The following is a 26,176-nucleotide window of genomic DNA, read 5'->3' on the forward strand; positions in this document are numbered from 1 at the left end:
TTAAATAAATGAAAGTTATGCTTGGCAGTTTGACATCCTCAAAATTAGGAAAAAAATTCGTTTAATGGAGAAAAAGTATTCATGTCTCCAGTCTATTATGTTTCAGTTGAAACCCTTTCAGATCCATTCATACCTTTAGAAGACACTTTTTTGACATGATCAAAATTATCGTCGCATTTCACTTATCTGCTGCAATAAGCCTGAACGAAAACGAAGGGAAATAACTCTGTTAGGTCACAGCCGAATCAAGTGTGCCCATCCTTACTGGGCGTTGACCTAAATTCCCCCGTAATAAGCAGCCAATCAAAAAGCAGCTAACAAACGTAACCACTTCCGCCAATATGGCGACGAAATAAACAGACTACTGTGAGTTCTATGACAAAATACAGGAATTAAAGACTCCGACTAAAACACGGTATGATATGAAAGATATTGTCACCAGCCAGTGTCAGGTAGCTAATTGAAACAGGGTTATATTTATGCAACGGTGTGTATCAACCTTTATATACTAATTCGGCAACACCCAGCCCCAAATTACCCAAACCAGACGTTTGACATTTTGACAGACGGCTATGTATCTATAAGATACACCACAGTTGTTGAAATACTGTGTGGCTTAAACCAGTAGTTTGAGAAAAGTCGAAAACTTTAAACTAGAGTTAGGAAATGTCAAAGCAAAAACAAAATCCTCAAAACATGCCAATCTGTCTGGGGAAATTTCTCGGCCTTTTTCATTTTGAAACTACTGTAAACTGAACGTCCTTTTATTTCAAATATAAATCTTTCAAGTATTAAAAGAAATATAACACTATGATAGTGTGTTTGACACCGACTAGGTGATATTTAATCAGAAATCCCACTCTTTGTTTTTCAACTCTAAACAGGATTTTAAGATTCATTAAACCAGGACCAACACACTGGAAACAATATTCCAGATAAAATATGTGTAGCTACTGTATATATACATATCATGCATGTAGGGCATAATGATTGTGCCTGCTTCCCAAAGCATGATAGAGGCAACTTAGTTTGGGTTCTTATATCTTTTCTTATTCTTCGTAATGTCTCCCTTGACACTGTCTCACTTTCAACCATTAAGTCATGTAGTTTAATGTCCACCCTTGTTAACGGGAATTTTCGTACCGATCCATTTTCGTACCACTGACATTTTCGTACCTGGGAATTTTCGTCCGGGTAGTTTCGTACTAAAAATATAATGTCAATATTTTCATTCATTTTATCATTATTACTCATCATAATTCGATAATTCTCAGATCCATTCTCATTCACATCTCTCATTTAGGATTTTGCTGGATTTCTATGTGTTGAAATCGTGACTGTCGCGTTCACGCTTCACTGCTCGCAGACGCGTGTCTAGGTCAGTCAGGCTAAATGTTATTTCAACAAACCGTCATTTGTCTGTTGAATTCATGCCTCGGTGCGTATAATATGATTTCAACAGTATATTTTACTTATGAAAGTGATATTTTATTATTTTTCTCATCAAAACTGCTATATGTAATGTCTTTTACGTATTATTTCTGTCACTGGGTACCGTAGTAGACATGATGCGAAAAAAACCACTCAAACCATGATAGATAATTAGATAACATTTTATTATATATATCATTCTCATCACTGGAAACATATACATCTATAAATAACAAGGACACATCGAAACCGTTATGTACTCGACCGTTATACACTCAACCGTTATGTACTCAAACCTTGAATGATCATTTTATTTCATATCATTCTCTTCGTTGGAAACATTTTATATAATTATGATAAGGACACATTGAAACAGATATGTACTCATTTCATTATATATCATTCTCATCACTGGAAACATGCATTTATAGTATGGACACATTGAAACAGTTGTGTACAGACATCAATATTTCTTACCAGATAAGTAAATATAACTTTTTTTCATACAGTACCACATTAAGTATAACAATTCCTTTTTCACAATTAATTCCTACATTTTCATAGAGCACTATAGTAATTCTTTCATTTTCTCACAGCACTACATTAAGTTAAAATTGCTATAAGTAAATTCTTACATTTTCATTTTCACACAGCACACAGCACTAATAATTCCTACACTTTCTCACAGCACTACATAAGTATTTCTCTCGCTAAGTACAACGGGACGTATATATTATGAAATAAATCGCTAAGTACAACGGGACGTATATATAATGAAATAAATCGTATATATATAAAGGAAATTAATGAAATTTATAGAAAGGAAATTAATTAATTACCTGTATCGCATGTGCGGTGTTGCCATCTTTCACAACTGTCACAAGCTACAGCTTGTTGACGACGTGTCACGGGAAATCTGCAAACAATGCACAAGTCTTCAGTGTCTGCCATGATACCGAAGGTTAACAACGAAATGTGGACCGGTTAGGCCAAAATGCCATTTTATGAGTACACAAAAAAAGTAAGAGTACCTCAAATTCAACTCTTCCTTCATGTCGTATCTAAACATTCCTTCTACTAAGAGTACCTCAATTTCTCCTCTTCCTCAAATTTAATGAAAACAATTAAACGGCGATCTTATGATCTTCAGAAGGTGATAATCTGTAACGAAAACACCCTACGCGCAACGTAATCACACGCCAATAAAGCAACAACACTAAGCCTAGCCAATCAATTAATTAGCTAATCAATTATCACTTAGTTAACTGACACCCGGTAAAGTTAAAGGACATGTATTACTATGCAATATCTATGTTATTTTGAAATTTTTGATGTCTGATAGTTTGATGTTGAATGTTGATGCACATTAACGATTTTTAACACTTACCTTATTTAGTACGACCGCATAAACAGGAAGCCATAGTGGGAAAAATAGCACGGAACGTTGGCTTTATTTTTAACAATTGAAGATAACAAGACAAACAATCGCCACATATTTTATATAATATTTTAATCGATATTCCTTATATCATTATTTATTGGTACGAAAATTCCCTGGAACGAAAACGATTTAGTACGAAAATACCCGGTACGAATACGATTTAGTACGAAAATTCCCGGATTCGGTTCTACCCCCTGGCCAAGACCAATCAAGTCTATAACATTGATACTGGCTGCTTTCTGCTTGAAGTACATGTTCAGTTTTAATATTGTTCTCAAGTACCGACAGGCCAATTTTCATTATAACAGTTATATAATTATGCCTTGGTTGGATATCCTGCTAAGGGTCCATCATTGCCCCCATAATTTGTGGACCTTTTCCGCTTGAATGACTTTGAAATTGTCCAATAAATATTGCATTAAACCAAACCATATCGAAAAATATAAGTGTACTGATCAAAAATCTTATCAGAAACTAAATTTCAAAAAGTAAAACCATAGATGATGATTTGTCATTCAGTGGAAGCTTTTACATTGGAAAGATCACAAAACAAATGATTAACCTTGAGAATAGCATTTTACATTACAATATTTTGCAATACAAAGCTTTCATTACTTAAATATTTAAAGAGGAGAGGGGATCCATCAAACCAAACAACAGCATAAATCAAACAAAAAATAGACTATAAATTTTGTTGTAGTATTATGAAGGTGAAGTTTTATGGTACGTATATATATCAACAAAATATGGCTGCCTTCTGACTTATTCTGAGGGAATTTCTCTTTAGCTTTATAAGTATAGCTGCAGGCTGTGAAGCTGGAGGTTTTAGGTTCAATCCCGGCCCTTTAAAAGAATACCTCATCTAGCTAGGCTACAAGAAGCCAGTAACTTGGGATTATCAGTAGGTAAACCTTGAACATGTTGCATATGCCTCAACTATGATATTGTTATGTTTAAAGAAAGTACAAAGTCATTTATATTTTTCAAGGGTTGAGATGCTGGTAAAACTGTAATATATTTCAAATAATTATGTAACTGCTCATGGATTAGAAAGACGACATTAGTTAAATTATTCAGGAGACAGTGTATGAATAATTGTACTAAATAAGCTAAACCTCATAACCAATGTTTACCATACATTGAAGGATTTTCTGAGCATTCTAAATGCTGGGAAAGTTATATTTTTTATCAATATTTTATCAATTTTTTCATAATAATTTTCAAGCAATGTTTTTATGAAGAAATTTTGACACAATTGAAGAATTTTAATTTCATTAAATATTCCCTTTGAGGGACCTGTTCAGTATTGTCCCTAGTGGTACATGGAACATTTTGATATGACTGCCGGCGATACTTCAGACATTTGGAGATTGTAACTGATTTTTTTTAGATAATGTTTGTTATCACTAGTTCTGGCAGGGAGTGCTGGATAAATAGATTTCTTTTCTGAACCTTTTGACCTATAGCTTGTGGTGCAATATCATTTTATTGTACTGGCAAGGTCAGCTAATCAGAGGTCAGCTTGTGAAAGGTCAGGAGGTCAGCTAGTCAAGGGTCAGGGGGTCAGTTTGAGAAAGGTCAGGATGCAGCTGATGAAGGATCAGAAACTTTAGGTCTGCTAATGAAAGGTTAGGGTCATAATGGTATCATGAAGTAATTTATTGAGACGTGAGGATTAATTACAGTTTATATATTTATATATCAGTGTATATGTGTTACCTGTATCCCTATTTGCAAAAATCATTGTAAGAATTTACAGATCAAAGAGGAAGAGTACCGTTTAAACAGAATTTGGATCCCCTATCACCCCCCTCGGTCCCCTCACTTCCCTCACCCCCCTCATCCCCCCCACTCCTCTCACCCCCTCAACCCCTCACCCCTCTCATTCCCAACACCCTCTCACTCCCCCCACTCCTGCACTACCGTACTGCTAAACAAATGTTTTGGCTAAATTTGCCCCTGTGCTACTATCATGTGATATGTTCAGCAGACTTGTAATGTTGTGTGATTGCAGGTAATTTGCAGGAATTTTCTGTATTCTGTATTTTTTTCTGGGAACCCAGAAAGGTTATATCACATTGTCTAAAATTTTGTGGTGATTGCAGGTAATTTGCAGGAATTTTCTGTATTCTATATTTTTTCTTTGTAAAAATCATGATTTTGCGTTATATATTTAATGACTTTTTTTTTCTTAGAAAGTTACTTGATAATGAAAAATTATCACAGTTAGCTATAGGTATATTAGGGCTTTAATGGTAATTCACTAAAATTATGAATAAAAAAAAGTTGTTGGAATTCAAATCAGGTGATATTTTCAGAGTGAATATTGTGCCACAAAAATTTGAAGCAGAATATTGCAGAATCATACAATATTTTGAAGTAGTATTGATGAAGCTTGGTAAAATGTCATAGTTAGGACCAAAATTCACTAAGATCAATTACATCACCATATGTTTCTCTATACAATAATTAAGCAATTAAAATTTGATACATAATTACGTAAGTGATAGGTATAGTGGGTTTGATGCTTATATTTAGTTGTGTGTTGTTGGCTGATCAAGGTGTCAAGGACAAATAAAACCTTTATTCTAGTTCTACAATGAGATAATTGATTTGACCTTTATTAAAGGTCAAATTAATTGTCTCATTGTAGAAGTAGCTTACTGTGTCCACTCAATTTTGAATCTGATCAAGAAAACAGAGTGGCTGACAGGTAGCCTTTTAGGATTTTGTTGGTTTAAGTTTGTTATTGGGTTATCTTGTTTTCTTGATTGAAATTGGGAATTCTTTTTTACAATAAATTGTAAAATTAGGTAGAAAATGGGCCTCACAGGTTGCTGAATTTTGATGACTTCATTGGGAAAGATAAACAGCAGATGCAGTTGGGAATTTGGCCTGTATTCTAACCCAGATAAATAGTAAGGACAAATACTGGGGCACCAAGATCTCTTGGAGGATCTCTTGTAAATAAACCATCATTGCCATGTTGTCTCTTGAATCACAGGGACTTGACACAAGTGTCTGACTCAAGCTCTGTCCATGACAACTTTAGGTGGGGAATTTCTGCCAAGTCCCTGTGCCCAATATAATTGATCATATGAAATAAAGTCAACAACAGCAACCTTTAATTGTAGTAAATAAAAGTTCATACAAGCCTCAAATTCAGTATAAATGCTACAATTTTATATTTTCTAACTTTCCATCAAAATGGCATTTATAAATACCAATTATTATGTTTTTAGGTACCGGTATACATTTAGATATATGCATATGGAAAGCAACTTGAGATATGAATTTGATTCTACACTTCCTAATACTGTTTCAGATTGGATAATGAAGTAATCTGGGTGCAGCTACAGTTTTGAGTTATCGTAGACGGAAACAGCCGATCAGCTAGATAGGTGAGTGCATGTATGTTGTCATAGTTACTGTGTCACCATTGTGGGGCCTGGAGGCAACCAGCTGGGGTTTCAAATATCTTTCAATTCCCACACATCTCAATTGATAAAAAAAGGTTGTTATCGGTCTATGTAAAAGCAATCAGTGTTTATTTAATTCAAGTTTCAGATATATCTGATAACTTCAGCATGAGACACTGTATGTTCTAGCCTACAGGTTTGGTTTTAAAACTCACTGGCATTCTTGAAACCCCCCAGCTGCTCATTTTCTCCTATTTACATCCATATATCTTAACAAAAAAAAATTTAAAAAGAGTTTCACTTTGAAAATATTAGTAATATATAATGTTGTCTTTGTAGATATTTGTTGATGTATATGATAGGAATGTGATGGTCTTATACACTGCCCTCAAGTCACTTTTCAAACAAAATATTTCAAAATTATTTCAAAGTTGCATGAATATTGCAATTTTAATTTAACTTTTTATCATTCAGTATGCTTAAAAATTTTATCAGTCGTGCATGGAATATTCAAAGGTAATGCTCAAAATGCGAGATTTTTAGCCCACCATTATCAGAAACAATTCTTGTTATCAATATTTCTTGAGAAATACTGGAGAGATATTTCTCAAGCTTTAATTTACATGTAGGTCCTCCTGGTCCCTTGTTGTACGCAATTAATTTTTACTCTGATTGGGAAAAAAAATGGCCGACAGGTGGCCATCTTGGATATTGATTATTGAAGTTTGTTATGGCTATTTCCTGAAAAATACTAGAGGAATATTTCTCAAACTTCACACATAGGTTTCCCATGGTATCTTGTGCCCATAGAGTTTGAAGTCTGATTCTGAAAATGAATGGCTGACAAGCAGCCATCTTGGATTTTGACAGTTTGTTATTTCGTTTGGTTTATTATTTCTATTTCTCAGAAAATATTTCTTATATCAGATTATAAAGAGAAAAGGAGAAAAGTAGAGAAAAGATCAGTCTTATATAGAATCAATAAAGATAATTTAATGGTGGGTGCCAAGATCCCTATGGGACATGAACTTAATTGTTTTTGGAATAATGTAAGATTAGAAGTTTCAATTTTAGGTCTGTTTAATACCAATAAATAAAAACTGTATGTCAAGGTCGTTTCTAAGGACACATTAATAAGTTCACATGAGATTAAGTCTGAAGTGACCTATTGCAATTGCCTTTTGTTTGTTGTCCTTTTGTAAACAATTTACATTTTCGACATGTTCTCAGAAACCGTTCATTCAATTTCAATGAAATTTTATGGTAATCTTCTATGGCCAGAATGGGTCAAATTGAATGATATTTCAAAAATTTTCTTCTCAAGGTCAAGATATGATAGAACCAATTTCTTCATGGATGGAATGGTCTCAGGTGCTAGCTACCAAAATTGAGAATTTCATGACCCTGGGGAATCAAGTTCGCCCCTGGGAAGGGAGTAAACTTTACAATAGTTTATATAGAAAATTATAGGAAAATCACATTTCTGAGCATCATTTGTTGAATTGCCATTAGAAATCATTCAAACTTGGTAAAAATTATCTGTTTTGGATGGTTGCTTGATGGTATGCATGTATTTGCCCTGACAGACCTCTTGGGGTGATGAAATATATCCGAACTCGGGTGATCTTAAAGGCCCATGGACTTCTTGTTAGATCACATATGCCGTATCAATATTAAAACCAACCAATGTATCAATCCCATAGCCAATGTATTTTGTATCTGGACAATGATTCAATGTTTGAGAACAATGAATATTGTAACAATGGATGAATTGATGGGAAAAAACGGCATCATGATTTCAATTTCACTTGCTGAAGATGATGTTTTCTGAATGAAAAAAAAAATTATTGAAATGTAAGTGACATGTCAATCTGCAAAGATTTTTTTACAAAGTTTTGATACCAGTTATATTATCAACCTGATACACATGTCATAAGATATAAGTAAAAACCTTTCATTTATCAATATAAATGTCAGTAAGTTATATCTTGTATAGAAACCCAGACATTCATGTGACCACTGATACTTCTAGTCTCATACAAGCACCCTATCTTCTATTATTATAGGGGAATTTTTGTTTGTTTTTTTTTTGTTTTTTTTTGTTTTTGTTTGTTTCAAGCTCTGAACTAACATCTTTGTAAAATGCTTTTAGATATTAAAATGTTATAATATTCATCAAATTGACACAAAATAGTAAAACCGTGTGTGTACTTCTTAATTGCGTACATAAATGTTTGTGAGAATACGGAGTAAAGAAGAAGTAGAAAAGTTTGAACTTCAAAGGTAAGTTCTTGATAGTTACGGTGTCTGTATTATCAATAGGTAAGTCAGCTAACGTTGATGGCCACAGGGTCCCTTGGAAACACCAAAAACTATCCTACATTTTGTACGACCGTATTTGTCCTTAAACGAACACAGGGGCCCACCACATAATCTCCTGACTAAAATTCAACAATGGAAATTTTACAGGACGTTGGAATTACAATTTGTTCGTAATCTTACTTTACATGAATTTGTATGTGAGGGCTTTATAACTAAGCATAAGAGTATTGCCATATAAAATATGTGTACCGTAGTTATCCGCAAATAAGCCCCTGTCCAAAAATAAGCCCTCTTCTTCATTTTTTCAGAATCATTAATATTAAAAAAGTAATTAGATAAGCTAAAAATGGTTCACAAATAAGGTCTGTCCCAGTTAAAATATTCCACACATAGAGGGGGCTATATTAGGATAAATTTGGTAAGCCATATATGGGTTGGCAAACATATGCCCTGTTGGGCTAAATTCATGTATCATTTGACAACTATGCATAAGGAAAAGGCATTTGTAGAAATGTTTTTTTGTTTATAAATGGAAGATTAACTATATGCAGGAATGTTCCGGAATGTTTGATGTGAGAGAAAATTTAGTGGTGTACAATTTAAAAAACAAGTGTCGCGGACCAACATACATTTAACATCATGGTTTCCACCCCTCTAGATTACATAATATCCAACTGTTGTGGTCTCTGTAGTCCTGAACTTTCTCATGGAAGTGTCGATTTTTATTTGTGTTTTAAAAAAAGAATCAGACTTGAATTGTAATTTTCATGTCTGTACACATGCATAATTTTGTAAAGTAATATGGCCGATACAGACACATTTGAAATATACTAGATAAGGTTTAAATGCGGCCCAAAAATATCATCACATGATAATCATCTTTGCCTGATCACTGTATTACAGTGTTGTACGTTACATTATGGCCGCCGACTGTTACTTGTCAATCCTATCATTGGCTCATTATGATATCAACATTTGTCGAGCAGTTCCACAATATCAACTGAAAAAAAACCCAGCGCATTTCTATTCATGATACACCGAACATGACCAAAATGTAAACAAAGTGGAAGTCAGATTTGACTCACGTTTCGAGGAGAAATTATAACAAGCATGAAAATGCAAATAAGAATTATATAAAATTCACTGTACTGTATCGTATTGTGGACATGTGTTAGAAAATTTAACAGGTAAATGTCACTAACTGGCTATTAATTATATGTCGGCTATCATGATCACCATGATGTCAATTTGATACATCTTCTGAAAAATGCTGCTGATGTCAACAATTGTCTGTCAATTTCAACGTAAAACTACCAATAGAAATGTTCAATTTCAACAGCATTTGTGATGCAGAAAAAACTTGTGATGTACTTCTGCAATTTCTGCTTTACTGAAAATGCACTTTTATGTCGTGATTGTAACGAAAAAACAAAACCAAAAATAAAAAGGAAATAAAGTTTTTACAGACTGGATATAATCTGTTTTTATTTATTTAACTGTACATGAGAGTTTTTTGTTTGTTTTTTTGTTGTTGTTTTTTTTCCAGAATTTACATCGATTGTATGTCAATTTCATTTCCCCTTTAATCCTGTAACACAAATTTCGTCATGTGACATCACCCAAAAATTGACATTATCAGGTGGTTGATTTTCCGGATGTGTCACTAATTACCTGGTAGAAATCTACCTGGACTTAAAATCTGAAGTCGCGGATGGTTTAAGCCTATGCAAGCGTAGGCGGTTTCAGATGGTTAACTTTGAATGAATAAGAATGCTCATAGTTTAGATAATATTTCGAGCAAAAAATTTACGACAGTTTTAAATTATTTAAAAATTATAGATGCTGTTTACTGAGTACTGACGGCATGAAGAGACATCTCTTCAAAATTCTATTAGATATGTTTGAGTCGTTTAGCTGACTTTTTGCAGAACACGATTCTGTTATAGTGATGTGCTGTTGTCATGCTAAATTTGAATGCTATAATTAATGCACAGTACACAATTTTCATTTGGACATTCACAGTGGCTACTGCCAATAATGATACTTGTGTAATAGGAAAGGAGATTCAACACCCAAACTGGGACTCAAACCCAGGACCTCTTAACTTTAGACGGATGCTCAACCACTTGATCTACCTGGCCAACCGCGATCAGCCCAGTCCATGTTCTGCTACATTTCTCCTTCATTTCACAAAGTTTTCGAATCTGAAGACACACACTGGACTCTATATCACCATCTTTCGGTATATTGCGTTTAGAGCTGGAGCTTAAATCGAGGTCTTCTGAAGAACTTCAACAGACGCTCTAAACAACTGAGCTAAGTTCACCTGGCGATCGGCATTCAGCCCAGTCCAGTTTGCTATACTCCTCCCTCCTTCGACATAATCTTTGACCCATATTTGCACAGATACGATACTACATTCTATTCGTAATTATTTATTTGGGCACTGAATGTAATAGAAGAGGAAAGACCAACAAGACTGGGGCTCAAATTCTAAATGGACGCTCTAACCCCACAACTCAAAATGGACGCTAGAATCCCACAACTCTAAATGGACGCTAGAACCCCACAACTCTAAATGGACCCTCTAACCCCACAACTCAAAATGGACGCTAGAACCCCACAACTCTAAATGGATGCTCAAACCCCACAACTCTAAATGGACGCTCTAACCCCACAACTCTAAATGGACACTCCTACCCCACAACTCTAAATGGACACTCCTACCCCACAACTCTAAATGGACCCTCTAACCCCACAACTCTAAATGGACACTCCTACCCCACAACTCTAAATGGACCCTCTAACCCCACAACTCTAAATGGACGCTCTAACCCCACAACTCTAAATGGACGCTCTAACCCCACAACTCTAAATGGACGCTCTAACCCCACAACTCTAAATGGACGCTCTAACCCCACAACTCTAAATGGACGGTCTAACCCCACAACTCTAAATGGACACTCTAACCCCAAAATTCTCACCAATCAAACCAATCAAGCTACTTGGCCACTGCGGATCAGCCCAGTCCAATTCTGCTACACTGGTATTGCTAGAATCCAGTTATTGTTATTTGCAATGGATCTTGGTGTTAATTTTGACAATGATATTTTGAATGTTTTTTTCAAGTTTTAACAGCACAGCAGTATTAACTGTTTGATGTTCTGGGTATTTCTACCTGTTTCTCAGACAGCTGATGTTTATCATTGTTTGTTGAAGATGAATAAATAAACATTAATTAACCAAAGGCTTTGTTTAGTGTTTACAAATGTTTTTACCATTACACAATATATACATTGTTAAACTATGTTGTAACTTTCCAATTTAAGTCTTAAAGTTGTAGTAATAATCTGAAAGAAATTATACAAATGGTGTTCAAACCAGAAAATAATCCAATTATTTTGGCACTATTACAATTCATTGTCTCTGATGGTCCCATTTCATTAGAGTGAGTGAGGGATAAAGGGAGATAATTGGAATACATTGACCCTATCTTCTGGAAACTTATTTATTATACCTAAAATAGTTTTTGATATGAGAGAGTCATTAATGGGTTCTTCTGGGTTATCAGCAGCCCAGCTATGGCCAGATTTTGTCTACATTAAGAAATATGGCTACTTACTATATTTAATCTTCAGCCTTCTGATTAAAATCCACATTTAACTGTAGCCAAAATATAGTAAAATTATACATGATTGCTTGTTCAGGATGGAGAAACCGGATTTATCAGAATAGTTGTATTATGTATCAAATTTAGTAAAATAAAGCAGAACAGCAAATAAGTTGTTGTATATAAAGACATTTTCTTAAGTTTGAAACATTTTAATGAACCATTGTATTTTTAAATCAACAGTATCATTTCAATTAAAAATAAGATGAAATTAAGCTTGAATTATACAGTTTTAAATTTACCTTCTTTAACTAAAGGACATATTTACTGGTAGTAAGTGATGCTACTGTTCAGGAATGTCATCCTCAAATAAATGTACATATAGTTATTATTACCTCTCCCTTAACTCCTTTATCCCTTCTCTCGCTCATTTATAGCATCTCTGAGTGTTATCACAACTTTGATTGACAGCACTTAAACTAGATAAACGTACTTAACACCTTCATCAGGATCTGTTTATTTTTAATATTTGAAACATTTTACAAAGAATGTTTGCCAGTGTGTGTGAGACTATTGAATGTTAGGCTGTCACTATCTTGGGTTTTCATCTCCCAGTGCTGCGGAGGCTGGGAGCACACATCTGGTCGCTATAGGGACCTGCTTTATGTTTTTTGTAAGTCATGCTCCAGTTATTTCAAATTTTGGAGGAGGTGAAATCTGATTGGGCAATTAGGAAGACACTACTTGAATTGAATAGTCTACTTGGTAGCCGATTTTTAGGGAACAGTCACTCCCCAGACACAGTACTGGGTGTAGGTTTCTTATAGGACCGGCTAAGTCTTGGGTCCCAAATGTTGTGGATTATAAACTTGGATGTGGAGTAGTGCACTGTTATCATGGCAAGTGTGTGACCTGGAACCTGTGGAGGAAAACTCTGTCAGAAGTTTCATGCTGGAGTTAAAGATGTAAACACTTGTAACACTAACAGGTACAGTATTGTGTTTGAATTAATCCAACAGGGAGTCGAGATTTATTACAAAAGTGACATGACATGTTGGATGGGAATGGGGGTGTGTGTTGGAGATGGAAGGTGATTGATGTGAGGGATATATATTAGGATGGTGGTGGGGTGTGGGGGTGGGAGTATAAAGAGAGGATGGTGACTGATGTGGGTATTGGGAGGGGGGGTATTGGGAGGGGGGGGGGGTTAAGAGGATGGTGGTTGGTGTGGCAGAGGGGAGGGGTAGAAGTGAGGTTGGAGATGGGAGTTAAAGGGGAGGATGGTGATTGATGTTGGTGGAGTGAGAGTTGGGGGTTGGAGATGAGGGTAGTGGTTGGTGTGGGGGTCGGAGATGAGAGTAGTGGTTGGTGTGGGGGTCGGAGATGAGGGTAGTGGTTGGTGTGGGGGTCGGAGATGAGGGTAGTGGTTGGTGTGGGGGTCGGAGATGAGGGTAGTGGTTGGTGTGGGGGTCGGAGATGAAGGTAGTGGTTGGTGTGGGGGTCGGAGATGAGAGTAGTGGTTGGTGTGTAGGCTAGTGATTAGGGTGGTGGTTGGTGTCGGGGCTAGAAATGAGGGTGGTGGTTTGTGTAGTGTCGAAGTTGAAGGTTGTGGTTGTGAAGGTCGTAGATGAGGTGTTGGGTAGTGTGGGGGTCAGAGATGACGGTGGTAGTTGGTGTGGGGGTCAGAGATGACGGTGGGTAGTTGGTGTGGGGGTCAGAGATGACGGTGGGAGTTGGTGTGGGGGTCAGAGATGACGGGTGGTAGTTGGTGTGGGGGTCAGAGATGACGGTGATAGTTGGTGTGGGGGTCAGAGATGATGGTGGTAGTTGGTGTGGGGGTCAGAGATGACGGTGGTAGTTGGTGTGGGGGTCAGAGATGACGGTGGTAGTTGGTGTGGGGGTCAGAGATGACGGTGATAGTTGGTGTGGGGGTCAGAGATGACGGTGGTAGTTGGTGTGGGGGTTGGATAATGATTAGTGTGTGGGCCAGAGATGATGGTGGATGGCAAGAGGGGGGGGGGGTCAAGATGAGGGTGATGGTTGGAGGAGGAGGAGGGGGGGGGGGGGGGAGGTGCCTACTGCGGGAGTCAGAGATAAGGGTGGTGGCTGGTATAGGAATTAGAGGTGAGGGTGGGGATGGGGATTTCTTTAGGAATTAAAAATAATGATGAGGATTGTTTTAGGGTTTAGAGGTGTGGGGTGGGGATTTTTGTTTTATATGTTAAGTGATGGGGGCTATGGGTGTGAAAAGCCAAGTGTTAGTACAATACTGATGAGAGAGTTAAAAGATTGTTTTCTAAAGTTACACCAAATAATGATATACATGTATATAACATATTGGTACATTTTAAATCCAGTGGTTTACTTTAATGTGTTATATCTAATCTTTAAATTATACATTACGTATGTTTACATATGTTATTTAACTTTAAATGTTGCAATCTTTGTAACTTTACTGTGTAGTGGAATGTCAAGCATGTGATAATTTGTAATTTATACATAGTTTGTATGGGAATGATTATAATGACACTGGTTTGTTGTGAAAAAGGATTTTAATGGTATCTTTGTGTTTGAGAGGAAATGTTTGTATGGAGGTGCTGTGGGATTCAGTTTTGATTATGATACGCTGTAAGGAAGTTTGTGGTCATGGAAGACTTAATACAGATTTGGGATGGGCTATAATGACTCCATACCTATTGTCAGCCACAAAGTCACAGAATGTTTTGAATTATAGATCTTCGTAACAGCATTTAATTCTGAGCCCACCTCTGGCCATGTAAACATCTAATACAAACATTGGCTGGAAACGGACATATTAGATCTGTGTTTCCTCAGGCTTTTAATTTAGACTGATCGGCACAAAATTGACATAGCAGGAGAGATCTCCTATGTGTGGAGATAATTAGTCAAAAAAATTAATTTTGGTTTCAGTGAACAGTAGTTGTAACAGATTTTCTAAGGCACCTTTTTACACAGGCACCTGTTGTGTGATACTAGACTAGTTGAGTGGGGGTGTAGAGGGGAGTGGGTGGGGGGGTTCCTGAGAAGGGGGTCCTGGGGAGGCTGCAAGTGCTTGATTTTCTAAGGCACCTTTTTACACAGGCACCTGTTCTGTGATACTAGACTAGTTGAGTGGGGGTGTAGAGGGGAGGGGGGTTCCTGGGGAGGGGGGTTCTTGAGGAGGGGGTCCTGGGGAGGCCGATGGTGCTACATGTAGCAGGTGCTCTCTGGTGCCAGTTCATGTGGGCCATATTGACCAGATGACCGGTGTTTATATCTACAAATCACTGGTACAGTCAGTACCACCACTCTGCTGGATGGAATCTCTCCCATACCTATATTTAATGCTGACCCAGGTAGTGTACATAAACACATCAGTGAGATTTATATTAACTTGATAAATAAATCTACATCCGAATCTGCCAGTGAACAGCAGCTGGTTTGTGTTAGTGGGAAGTCAGAGTGACCATCACAGTACAACCTGAGATATTATAATTAACTCGGAGTAACCTTGGGAAAGCTGGGAAGAAGGGCTTTTAAGTTAAATATTTTTTCCTTGGTTTACAGTTTAATGTATATGTAAATTTTTACTATTTTTTTTTTTTTGTGAAATATTTCACACCCACAACTATCACCTCCTGCAAATATTTTTATATTTTGATCTTTTTTTTTTATTTTGGTTAAAAAGGAGGTCGCTGTTACTATAAATAAAATAACATTTTTTATCTGTAGATAAATATGTTGTCCAGCTTTATGTATTATTCCTTTGTTTATAACAAATATTTTTCAAGGTTTGTGGAATAATATGACAAATCAGATAAAGTTAGTTATGCCCCCATTACTTTCTATTTTCACCCATTTTACAGAGGTCATGCCCATTTGTTGAAATTCTTGACAAGAGAATTTGTCTGACTGTGCATTTGGCTATTATTTCACAGCAAATATTTCTTTCAATCTTTGTAGGCTTTATATAGTGGTCTAATGCTTAAAACCTCTACAAATTTTGTGAGCAAATTCAGAAGTACTCTGTAGTCGTTGTACCTCAAGTACAAAGTTTTGCTAGATACCTGCATGGTATTTGAATAGATCTTAATGTATATAGGGGTTAAGAATGTAACGCATAACCCCAATTGATTTATGTACAATAAAGCTGCCAGTCAGTACAGATCTTGGTATTACCAAAGTTGCTATATATATATATACGTTTATAAGCCATATAGCAGATTATAGTTGTAACCCGTATGTCCAGGTAAACACAGGTAGAAAATTACCTGCACATTTAGATGTACCTGTGTGGTTCACCTGGTATAGGGATTATACACGACACATGTATTGATCTACTATCCCGTAGACGAGGTCGGTACCATGTGACACAGGTAAACAATACCTGGCCAGGTAGACGACGCTGTACAGGTGTGAGTGAGCATATGGCCTTGTGGGTATAGTCCACGGCGAGCGTAACACGCTGCACTCGAGGATCAACACTGGACATGCGATATGGACAAAGTTATGTGTTCATAAGTGACATAATCGTGCAGGTTTTCAGGACCTAGTGTTGTGTTACCTGTGAATTTATTGGATGGAAAGTGTTGATATTTACATATCACATCACAGGTAAATATACACACCATCACATCTTAAAGTGTGCCTCGAGTTTATTTTGGATGATGTTTAGCTGTCCTCAAATTCTGTGGGTTCTGTATTTGAACAGGCTTAGTATTTATTGATATTTAAATATTTGTATGAAAATAATTTATAGAGAGTTAATATGCTATGTCCGAGGGCCTGAGGTGTATATATATATATATATGTGTAGTTACAATGTCTAGGGCCAACATAGGTGTATATGTGTATTGTGTATGTTCAGATAGCGATAATACTGTGTTTTATTGTCCGAGTTCAATAGGCTGACACTTTCTTGTGTTAAATATTTTCATTGGTTCACCTGTAAAAAACTATTCCATCACTTTCAATCAAACTTAAGTTCAAAATATGATCAAAGTCTTCAAATTGTAGTGGACTTATACATAAGATGATTAAAACAGATGACTCAGGGCAAAGCTATTTGGACTTTTTTTTTTGTTTGCTCATAATTTTCCAGAGGGGGTATTTAATTTAAGCAGATATAGACTTTTGATATCTTAAAAAGAACTTATAAGAGAAAGTAGTTATGGAACACCGGAATGTTACTGTATATGCTATAGGTCAATGCTATGGTAGATTAGAACAATCGTTTGGTCTTTACCAAACAACCTTCCTTATCTTGGGGGCTTCCTCCTGTAGACTCTCCCAAACCTTGTAACATTTCATCCCACTGTACTAATACCTGACCATCCCAACCCTGACACCTGACATTAACACCCCTCGCCGCCCCGTCCCCCCCTCCCCCCCCCCCCCCCTTTCTGTTTCCTTAAGAATGTTAGAATGTACTCAGAGTTCAGCATTATGAAAAATGGTGTGGTTGTAAAGATTGTGTGTAAGTACGATGTTACACATTATAATGTAAGTAAGATGTTACACATTAGAATGTGTGTAAGTAAGATGTTACACATTAGAATGTGTGTAAGTAAGGTGTTACACATTAGAATGTGTGTAAGTAAGGTGTTACACATTAGAATGTGTGTAAGTCAGGTGTTACACATTATAATGTGTGTAAGTCAGGTGTTACACATTAGAATGTGTGTAAGTAAGGTGTTATACATTAGAATGTGTGTAAGTAAGGTGTTACACATTAGAATGTGTGTAAGTAAGGTGTTACACATTAGAATGTGTGTAAGTAAGGTGTTACACATTAGAATGTGTGTAAGTCAGGTGTTACACATTATAATGTGTGTAAGTCAGGTGTTACACATTAGAATGTGTGTAAGTAAGGTGTTACACATTAGAATGTGTGTAAGTAAGGTGTTACACATTAGAATGTGTGTAAGTAAGGTGTTACACATTAGAATGTGTGTAAGTAAGGTGTTACACATTAGAATGTGTGTAAGTAAGGTGTTACACATTAGAATGTGTGTAAGTAAGGTGTTACACATTAGAATGTGTGTAAGTAAGGTGTTACACATTAGAATGTGTGTAAGTAAGGTGTTACACATTAGAATGTGTGTAAGTAAGGTGTTACACATTAGAATGTGTGTAAGGTGTTACACATTAGAATGTGTGTAAGTAAGGTGTTACACATTAGAATGTGTGTAAGTAAGGTGTTACACATTAGAATGTGTGTATAAGATGTTACACATTAGAATGTGTGTAAGTAAGGTGTTACACATTAGAATGTGTGTAAGTAAGGTGTTACACATTAGAATGTGTGTAAGTAAGGTGTTACACATTAGAATGTGTGTTAGTAAGGTGTTACACATTAGAATGTGTGTAAGTAAGGTGTTATACATTAGAATGTGTGTAAGTAAGGTGTTACACATTAGAATGTGTGTAAGTAAGGTGTTACACATTAGAATGTGTGTAAGTAAGGTGTTACACATTAGAATGTGTGTAAGTAAGGTGTTACACATTAGAATGTGTGTAAGTAAGGTGTTACACATTAGAATGTGTGTAAGTAAGGTGTTACACATTAGAATGTGTGTAAGTAAGGTGTTACACATTAGAATGTGTGTAAGTAAGGTGTTACACATTAGAATGTGTGTAAGTAAGGTGTTACACATTAGAATGTGTGTAAGTAAGGTGTTACACATTAGAATGTGTGTAAGTAAGGTGTTACACATTAGAATGTGTGTAAGTAAGGTGTTACACATTAGAATGTGTGTAAGTAAGGTGTTACACATTAGAATGTGTGTAAGTAAGGTGTTACACATTAGAATGTGTGTAAGTAAGGTGTTACACATTAGAATGTGTGTAAGTAAGGTGTTACACATTAGAATGTGTGTAAGTAAGGTGTTACACATTAGAATGTGTGTAAGTAAGGTGTTACACATTAGAATGTGTGTAAGTAAGGTGTTACACATTAGAATGTGTGTAAGTAAGGTGTTACACATTAGAATGTGTGTAAGTAAGGTGTTACACATTAGAATGTGTGTAAGTAAGGTGTTACACATTAGAATGTGTGTAAGTAGGTGTTACACATTAGAATGTGTGTAAGTAAGGTGTTACACATTAGAATGTGTGTAAGTAAGGTGTTACACATTAGAATGTGTGTAAGTAAGGTGTTACACATTAGAATGTGTGTAAGTAAGGTGTTACACATTAGAATGTGTGTAAGTAAGGTGTTACACATTAGAATGTGTGTAAGTAAGGTGTTACACATTAGAATGTGTGTGTAAGGTGTTATACATTATAATGTGTGTAAGTTACACATTAGAATGTGTGTAAGTAAGGTGTTACACATTAGAATGTGTGTAAGTAAGGTGTTACACATTAGAATGTGTGTAAGTAAGGTGTTACACATTAGAATTTGTGTAAGTAAGGTGTTATACATTAGAATGTCTGTGTAAAGTGTTACACATTAGAATATATGTGTTAATGTTAACTCATAAAGTATCTGTTGTTGTTGTGCATGATATCACATAATTCCATAGAAATAATAGATCTTAATAATGGGTTCCAAGATCCATATAGGATCTCTTGTTTATTGTTACCATATAAGATAAAAGAATGCGTGTGTGTTTGGAATCATATAAATCCATCATCTTGATAACGTTTCAGAGCCTGGCAATGGGCAACAAATCTTCATCCCGGAAAGATGCAGAGCAATACGGGGAGACACGTGCTAGGAGCCGGTCTTTCAATGGCATCACTTCAAGATTCCGGCACAAATCTCCCCCAAGGGAGAGAAGCTCTTCTTTCTCAGAGTCCCGACCAAAGAGAGGCAGCTTCAGGTCCAACAAATCAGGGCAGAATTCCAATAGGAAGTCTTCAAAAGATGGAGGACAGGAAGCAGGTCAGCCAGTCAGTATACGTAACGGAAAATTGAAAACATCGGAATCGGAATCAAAGATTTTATCTTCATCGGCACCGTCTCGTGCGCGCCATTTTCCTACTAGTCATAGTGCAGGATCAATCACTTATATAGACAATAAGGAACGAGACACGTTGGGTCGTGATACAATACGCAGGTCACTCACGCGTAAAGATAGCACGGAATCACCGCGGCTTTCTGCGCGAAACATGCGTAATGTGTCTCATACCCTATACGAGGAAAAGCTGGAGGATATCTCCAAGCGACGTGCTCTGGCTATCATGAATCGTGATCTCTCGCTCTCGCAAGCAAGTCTGTCCAAAATGTCCATAAAGTCACAGTCAATGAACAGTCTGACCTTAGACAATGACCTTGACCTCGATCTCAACTGGACAAATAACAAGGTCAAGAATGATGTTGAGTATGCTCAAATTTCTGTACGACAACGCATCGCCCCATTACCCATGGATCTCAGTAATGAGTATTTCCGTCCTCGCACCAGCTCTGCCCCAGCTGTTGACCTTGTTAAACCGAAAGGTGTCACTCCAAGGTCAGTGGCTATGGGAACTAGTGTACAAATGAGAAGAACTTCACACCAGATTCATTCAGAAAAAAGAAAAGAAAGAGACTTGAAGCGTAGGTCACTTGAGGTCGACGACCGTAAACGTCGGTCCCTGGAAGTTGAAATCAGTCAGAGAAGGTATGAAACCCTCGATGACCAGAAAAGGTCTCCGGAGGAAGTCATGCATGCCAGGAGGATGTTGGTATTCCGTGCCCTCAAAGATGAGGGTGAGATGATTTATTCAACCCCTCCCGATTTACGATCAGTGTCGCCATCTCAGAGTGAACGTTCCCTGTCTCCCGGCAGCAGGGCTGTGTCGCCGGCGGACAGATCTGGTTCCCCTAGCAACAGGTCTATATCCCCTGGTTACCGGTCGCCATCAAATAGAGCCTCGTCACCCTGAGATTGGGCAGTTTACACCAAGATCTCAATCCCCAGGTGTTGCCCAGAACAGGAATTCTAGTCCCCGTAGTTATAGTCCCATTAAAGACACAAGTCCAGGTCAAGGGTCACCAGAAAAATATAGCAATAAATCATCACCATCAAAGACTCCAAACTCCAAGCGAGCACTGCCAAACATTGACGAGTATAAGATTCTTGGAAACAGAGCTGCAAGCCGTGAACATTGGGGATCCTATGAAAGTTTGACATTGAGATCTCGAAAGGATGAAGATTTAAACGACGATAACCATATGGGAACACGTGAACGGAGCTTAAGTGTTTCTCTGTCTCCAAGAAGCTTTATACAAAATGGAAGTAGCCAGGATTCTTCTTCATCAACTTCGCCAAGGAATTCTGATTGTGTTTTATCATCACATTCCCGTAGTAACAGTTGGTCAGTGTTACGAGAACGTCAGTCATGTGCACCAACAATGGGCACGACGTCTGTGATGCAACAGGCAGCTATCAATCGTCTGTGGAGTTACAGTGTCTCGTCTCTCGCCGATATACCCCTGGATTTAGCTCCACAGTCACAAAATCGTTACCTTGACGACACAAGGAACAACAGGGAGGAGTGTGGTATGTATCTGTTTACTTTTGTATGTCAAGGCCACGATGTTAACTAACTAGAAAAAAGGTGTGATTCATAGGACTGTAAATGACATCAAAACGTTCCCGTTATGATGTCATAATTGTAGTCATGGGTACCGTACAGCGACTGTTTACCGTCAAAAAGGCTATAATTTACTGTAGTTTAATTTAATTAGAATCCACATAAGATGGCAATAGCTACAGGGAATGTGAATTTTGACATATTGTGCTGGCATGCACTATGCTGTATGCCTGCAAGGCTCTGTCGTTTATAACGAGTATAATTACCATAGAAGACAGTTCAGTGCTTAAAAACTTGCAAGGTCAAATGGTCTGAATATAAATCTAACCTGTTTGTACTGGTTGAAACCTTAACAGGCCAAGGGGGTCATACTTTGTATAAATGACGTTGGTTTGACCCCAGGGGTTGGAGGAGTGGGGGATCAAATGGAGGAATTTTAGGGGCTAAGTCTCTAAATTCCTGATTCCCACTATACAACCACATAACATAATGTTTTTTCATCTAGTCTGTGGAAGAGATATTGAATTACCCTTGGCGCTAGCTTCAGTGTTTGCCTCAGGGTCAGGATTAAGTGATAAGATCAATGATATGACGCTTCAAAGGCACATACCATTCCGTAACAAATGGTGCTTGGATGATGATTTTTGGATGCTTTTTTTATCACAGTTCTTTCCTCCTGTATGTTTTAACACTTGCTATCGTCCATTTTGATTTTCTTGATCATGACTATCCAGGGCTTTTTCTGGGGGCTTTTTGGGGCTGTTAATAGGCCCCGCCATTCCCAATTGAAATTATTTCATATTTAAGCCAAAATCCCAAAATTTGCAGTTTACTCCTGAATAATGTTTCCCAATTCATCAATTTTCTTCCCAAAATGAGACAAAAAGGCCCCTTCCGAAATCAGTGAAAAAACATCCCTGCTACCTTTCTACATTTCCATTCTTCTAATTATAACCATTAACATCACTGACAAGTCGAGAATTTAGGCTGAACAGCTGTATGGTGTATTTTTACATTTATTATTCAGCAAATACTGTGTCTACATATAGGAAGGTAGTATTCACTTGGTGTGAAGTTCTTACATACAGTCCTTGATACTGTGGGGTCAAAATGTTTTTATTTTACATTTTCATACACCTATCAAAATTTTTTTTTGAGATGTACACGAACTATGGTATGGCATTTTCTTGGTGGGTTTCATAATCAATGGAGTTCAGACAAGTTGTGTTTACCGAAGCGGCATTTCGATTCAACAATTTTAAAAAATACAGCCATAGTTATTGGCATTTGGTTTTTTCAGCTTTAAAATATTAATCTGTGGTTCCAGATCTCTGCCAGTATTCAATTGATCTTGTTGAAATTTAGTGGCATTTGATTTGGGTGTCAACAATTGTATCACTTTGAAGTGAAATGTCTTTTTCTGGCCTTCTATGTAAAAAAATGTTGAGAAATGTTGAGCAAAATATATCGACTGTCATTTTTTTGGAATATTTTTTTTTATTCTGCTTATCAAGCAATAATGATATCAGTCTGCTCTTCTCCTACATGGAGGTTTCATTCAGTTAAATCAATGGTACAAGTAGGCAATATGGCAGATTGGCGGTGAGGTATTAAAACACGGATGTTTGTGTAATACCAGGATTAGCTGAGGGGACTGGCCCCACCCCGTGGGGCTTAGTCTCCACATCATGTTCTCGGATATTGATGATATCCTGATCACCTTAATTACACATACCAAGGAGTATTTTTTGCTGCGTATTACTGTATACAGTACATTCCACTTAATCGGGTAACGCTTACTAGGTTATTTCGTTTATTGGGGTAAAAATTCAAAAACCAAAACCATTTTCTCTTGAATCATGTTAAAAAAAAATTGTTTTAATTGGGTTGGAAAAATCATATTTTTCGGTTATTCGACTACGACAATCGGAAACAAATCCTGTTATAAGACCAGGGGGCTGATCGATTTTTAAGATTTTACTCAAAGTAGGCGTTGGACTTATTTCATGGCAGGACAATGAAAATTCATTTGTTAAATTTTTACTAAACTGCATTGCTGAATAGACATGGCTTGGCTTATTATCAGACTTGAGTTCATAGCCAGATATTAAATATGGTAAGAAATGAAACACAATTACGATATTCAATTACTGCTCATTGATAATGATAGAAGGCATAAACGGGTATTCTTTGAATGTAAAGTATTACATGCTAGCTATAAAGCAACTTATGTAAGTACGATCAAATCTCAGGGGACATGTTGTAATTGGCTTTTTGTCCCTTTTTCGTATAACGTTTCTTTGTTAGCAAGTGACATTCTTCTCAGAAACCACTGAACCGATAATATACATGTACTTATACAGGAAGCTACCAAGTCCAAAGATATCTCAAAATGAATTATATTGTCCCCCCCCCTAAGGACCATAGAGGGCGATATTGTTTGCTATCATCTTCAATTTGTCTTGTCCCAAATTAGTGTCTAGCAATTTCAATTCTGAAGGTATTTTTTTACCAAATCAAAAGTCAACTAAGACAATGAAGAGAAAAGCTAAAAACTTTTTTTCTCAGATATAGACCTGCTCCGTAGCTAGGTCCAGTGGAGGCATAAGGTACCTTGTTCATATTTCTGAAACAAAAGGCATAGTTTTTAATTCTTTACTGGATACACAGCATATTTACCAGTAAATGCCTATTAAAAAGCTATCACAAATGTTTGTCTGAACTTTTGTCTCAGGTAACATAAATATTTGATTATTTTTACTTCCCTGAAAAATATTCACTTTGACAGTAGGAATATTTAGGTTATCTTTCTTCCTGAGCCACATGTTGGGTTGTATCAGATGGCCCCCACATCAGGCCAAAACCAGGTCATATGGGCAAGATAAAGACACCTGTTTCCAAAGTACACTTGAAATCAGTGGGTCATTATACAGTGATTACAGTATATATCCTGTAGTAAGCCCAGGGGTCCAACACAATTACAGTATTTATCCTGTAGTAAGCCCAGGGGGCCTATACAATTACAGTATTCATCCTGTAATAAGCCCAGGGAATTAACTCAATTACAGTATTTATCCTGTAATAAGCCCAGGGGGCCAAAGCAATTGCAATATTTATCCTGTAAAAAGCCCAGGGAGACCCCGGAGTCAACTCAATTACAGTATTTATCCTGTAAGCCCAGCGAGACCCCAGAGTCAACTCAGTTACAGTATTTACCCTGTAATAAGCCCAGCGAGACCCCGGAGTCAACTCAATTACAGTATTTATCCCATAAGCCCAGGGGGTCCAACACAATTACAGTATTCATCCTGTAGTAAGCCCTGTGGGCCTACACAATTACAGTATTCATCCTGTAATAAGCCCAGGGAATTAACTCAATTACAGTATTGATCCTGTAATTAGCCCAGGGGGCCAAATCAGTTACAGTATTTATCCTGTAATAAGCCCAGGGGTCCAACACAATTACAGTATTCATCCTGTAATAAGCCCAGGGGTCCAACACAATTACAGTATTTATCCTGTAGTAAGCCCTGTGGACCTACCCAATTACAGTATTTATCCCATAAGAAGCCCAGGTAGTCAACTCAATTACAGTATACATCCTGTAATAAGCCCAGGGGTCCAACACATTTACAGTATTTATCCTGTAATAAGCCCTGACGGGGGACCAACACATACATTTTTACTCAGATCTAGAGTAGTGGGCAGGTTCATTTCAATGAAACAGCTACAAAACTGTAATAGACATGGGTAGGCTTATTACCAGACATGGACTTATTGTCAGATAGATTTGGTAGGGGCCACTGGTATGCTTGTGATTCTTAAAGACTCTCTCTTCTTGTCATCCAGATAAATTTGGTAGGGGCCACTGGTATGCTGTGATTACTTGAAGTCTCTCGTTACTTGCCATCCAGATACTTGTAGATTTGATAGGGACCAATGATATGTGGAGATTTCTCAAAGTCTTCCTCTGCTTGTCATCTCTGTTTCAGAAAAAATCACTGAAAAAATATCCTAATTAATTTAAATCAAATAAATTAAATAGCAGCATACTAAAGATTCGTGGAGATGTGAACAAAAATAATCTGAATATGACACATTGTATATGTGTGACACAGCTTGTAAGATAATGGTGTGACATCCGTAGTCACGTTCTGCTGAGCGTAGAAAACTGAAAGGGATCCAGATATCTGTATCAAAGCTATGGTTGTATCACAATAGGTGTATCTCGAGTGACAGACACACAGCTATATGAACACAATTCATAGGTAAAACTTTTCAAATCAAAATTTATTTCCAACCTGCGAATTCATCAAATATCCTTCCAAAGTCATATGTATCGTTTGATAAGCTTAAATTCCATTTGAGCAAAAAAGATACTTTAAAATACACACACAATAAATGAAACTCACAGTGTTGGCACATTGTCAA

At 36.9% G+C, this 26,176-nt stretch overlaps 2 protein-coding genes across 3 annotated transcripts in view; both read left to right on the forward strand.

Moving 5' to 3' along the window:
• The first annotated feature begins 336 nt into the window (after positions 1-336).
• The window catches only part of LOC117322298 (protein TANC2-like), a 52,261-nt gene continuing 26,421 nt past the window's right edge, over positions 337-26,176 (forward strand). Inside the window, exons 1-2 of one of the 2 annotated variants that reach the window (XM_033877127.1) lie at positions 337-415; positions 6,198-6,273. The gene's annotated coding sequence lies outside the window, so the exon portion shown is untranslated. Of the gene's footprint in view, positions 416-436; positions 453-6,197; positions 6,274-26,176 lie in introns of those variants that run through there. The other variant, XM_033877128.1, reaches the window with a different exon arrangement.
• Positions 16,123-21,215, forward strand: LOC117322299. The gene is made up of 2 exons (XM_033877130.1): positions 16,123-16,837; positions 19,877-21,215. The coding sequence occupies exon 2, from the start codon at positions 19,886-19,888 to the stop codon at positions 21,092-21,094; it is 1,209 nt and encodes a 402-aa protein (XP_033733021.1). The 5' UTR covers positions 16,123-16,837; positions 19,877-19,885; the 3' UTR covers positions 21,095-21,215.

This window comes from Pecten maximus, chromosome 2 (genome assembly GCF_902652985.1).
Source record: "Pecten maximus chromosome 2, xPecMax1.1, whole genome shotgun sequence".
Lineage (NCBI taxonomy): Eukaryota > Metazoa > Mollusca > Bivalvia > Pectinida > Pectinidae > Pecten > Pecten maximus.

Bases quoted from the DNA above. Each gene is read 5' to 3' on its own strand.
- LOC117322299 (XM_033877130.1), top strand. From the start codon at position 19,886: ATGGGCAACAAATCTTCATCCCGGAAAGATGCAGAGCAATACGGGGAG.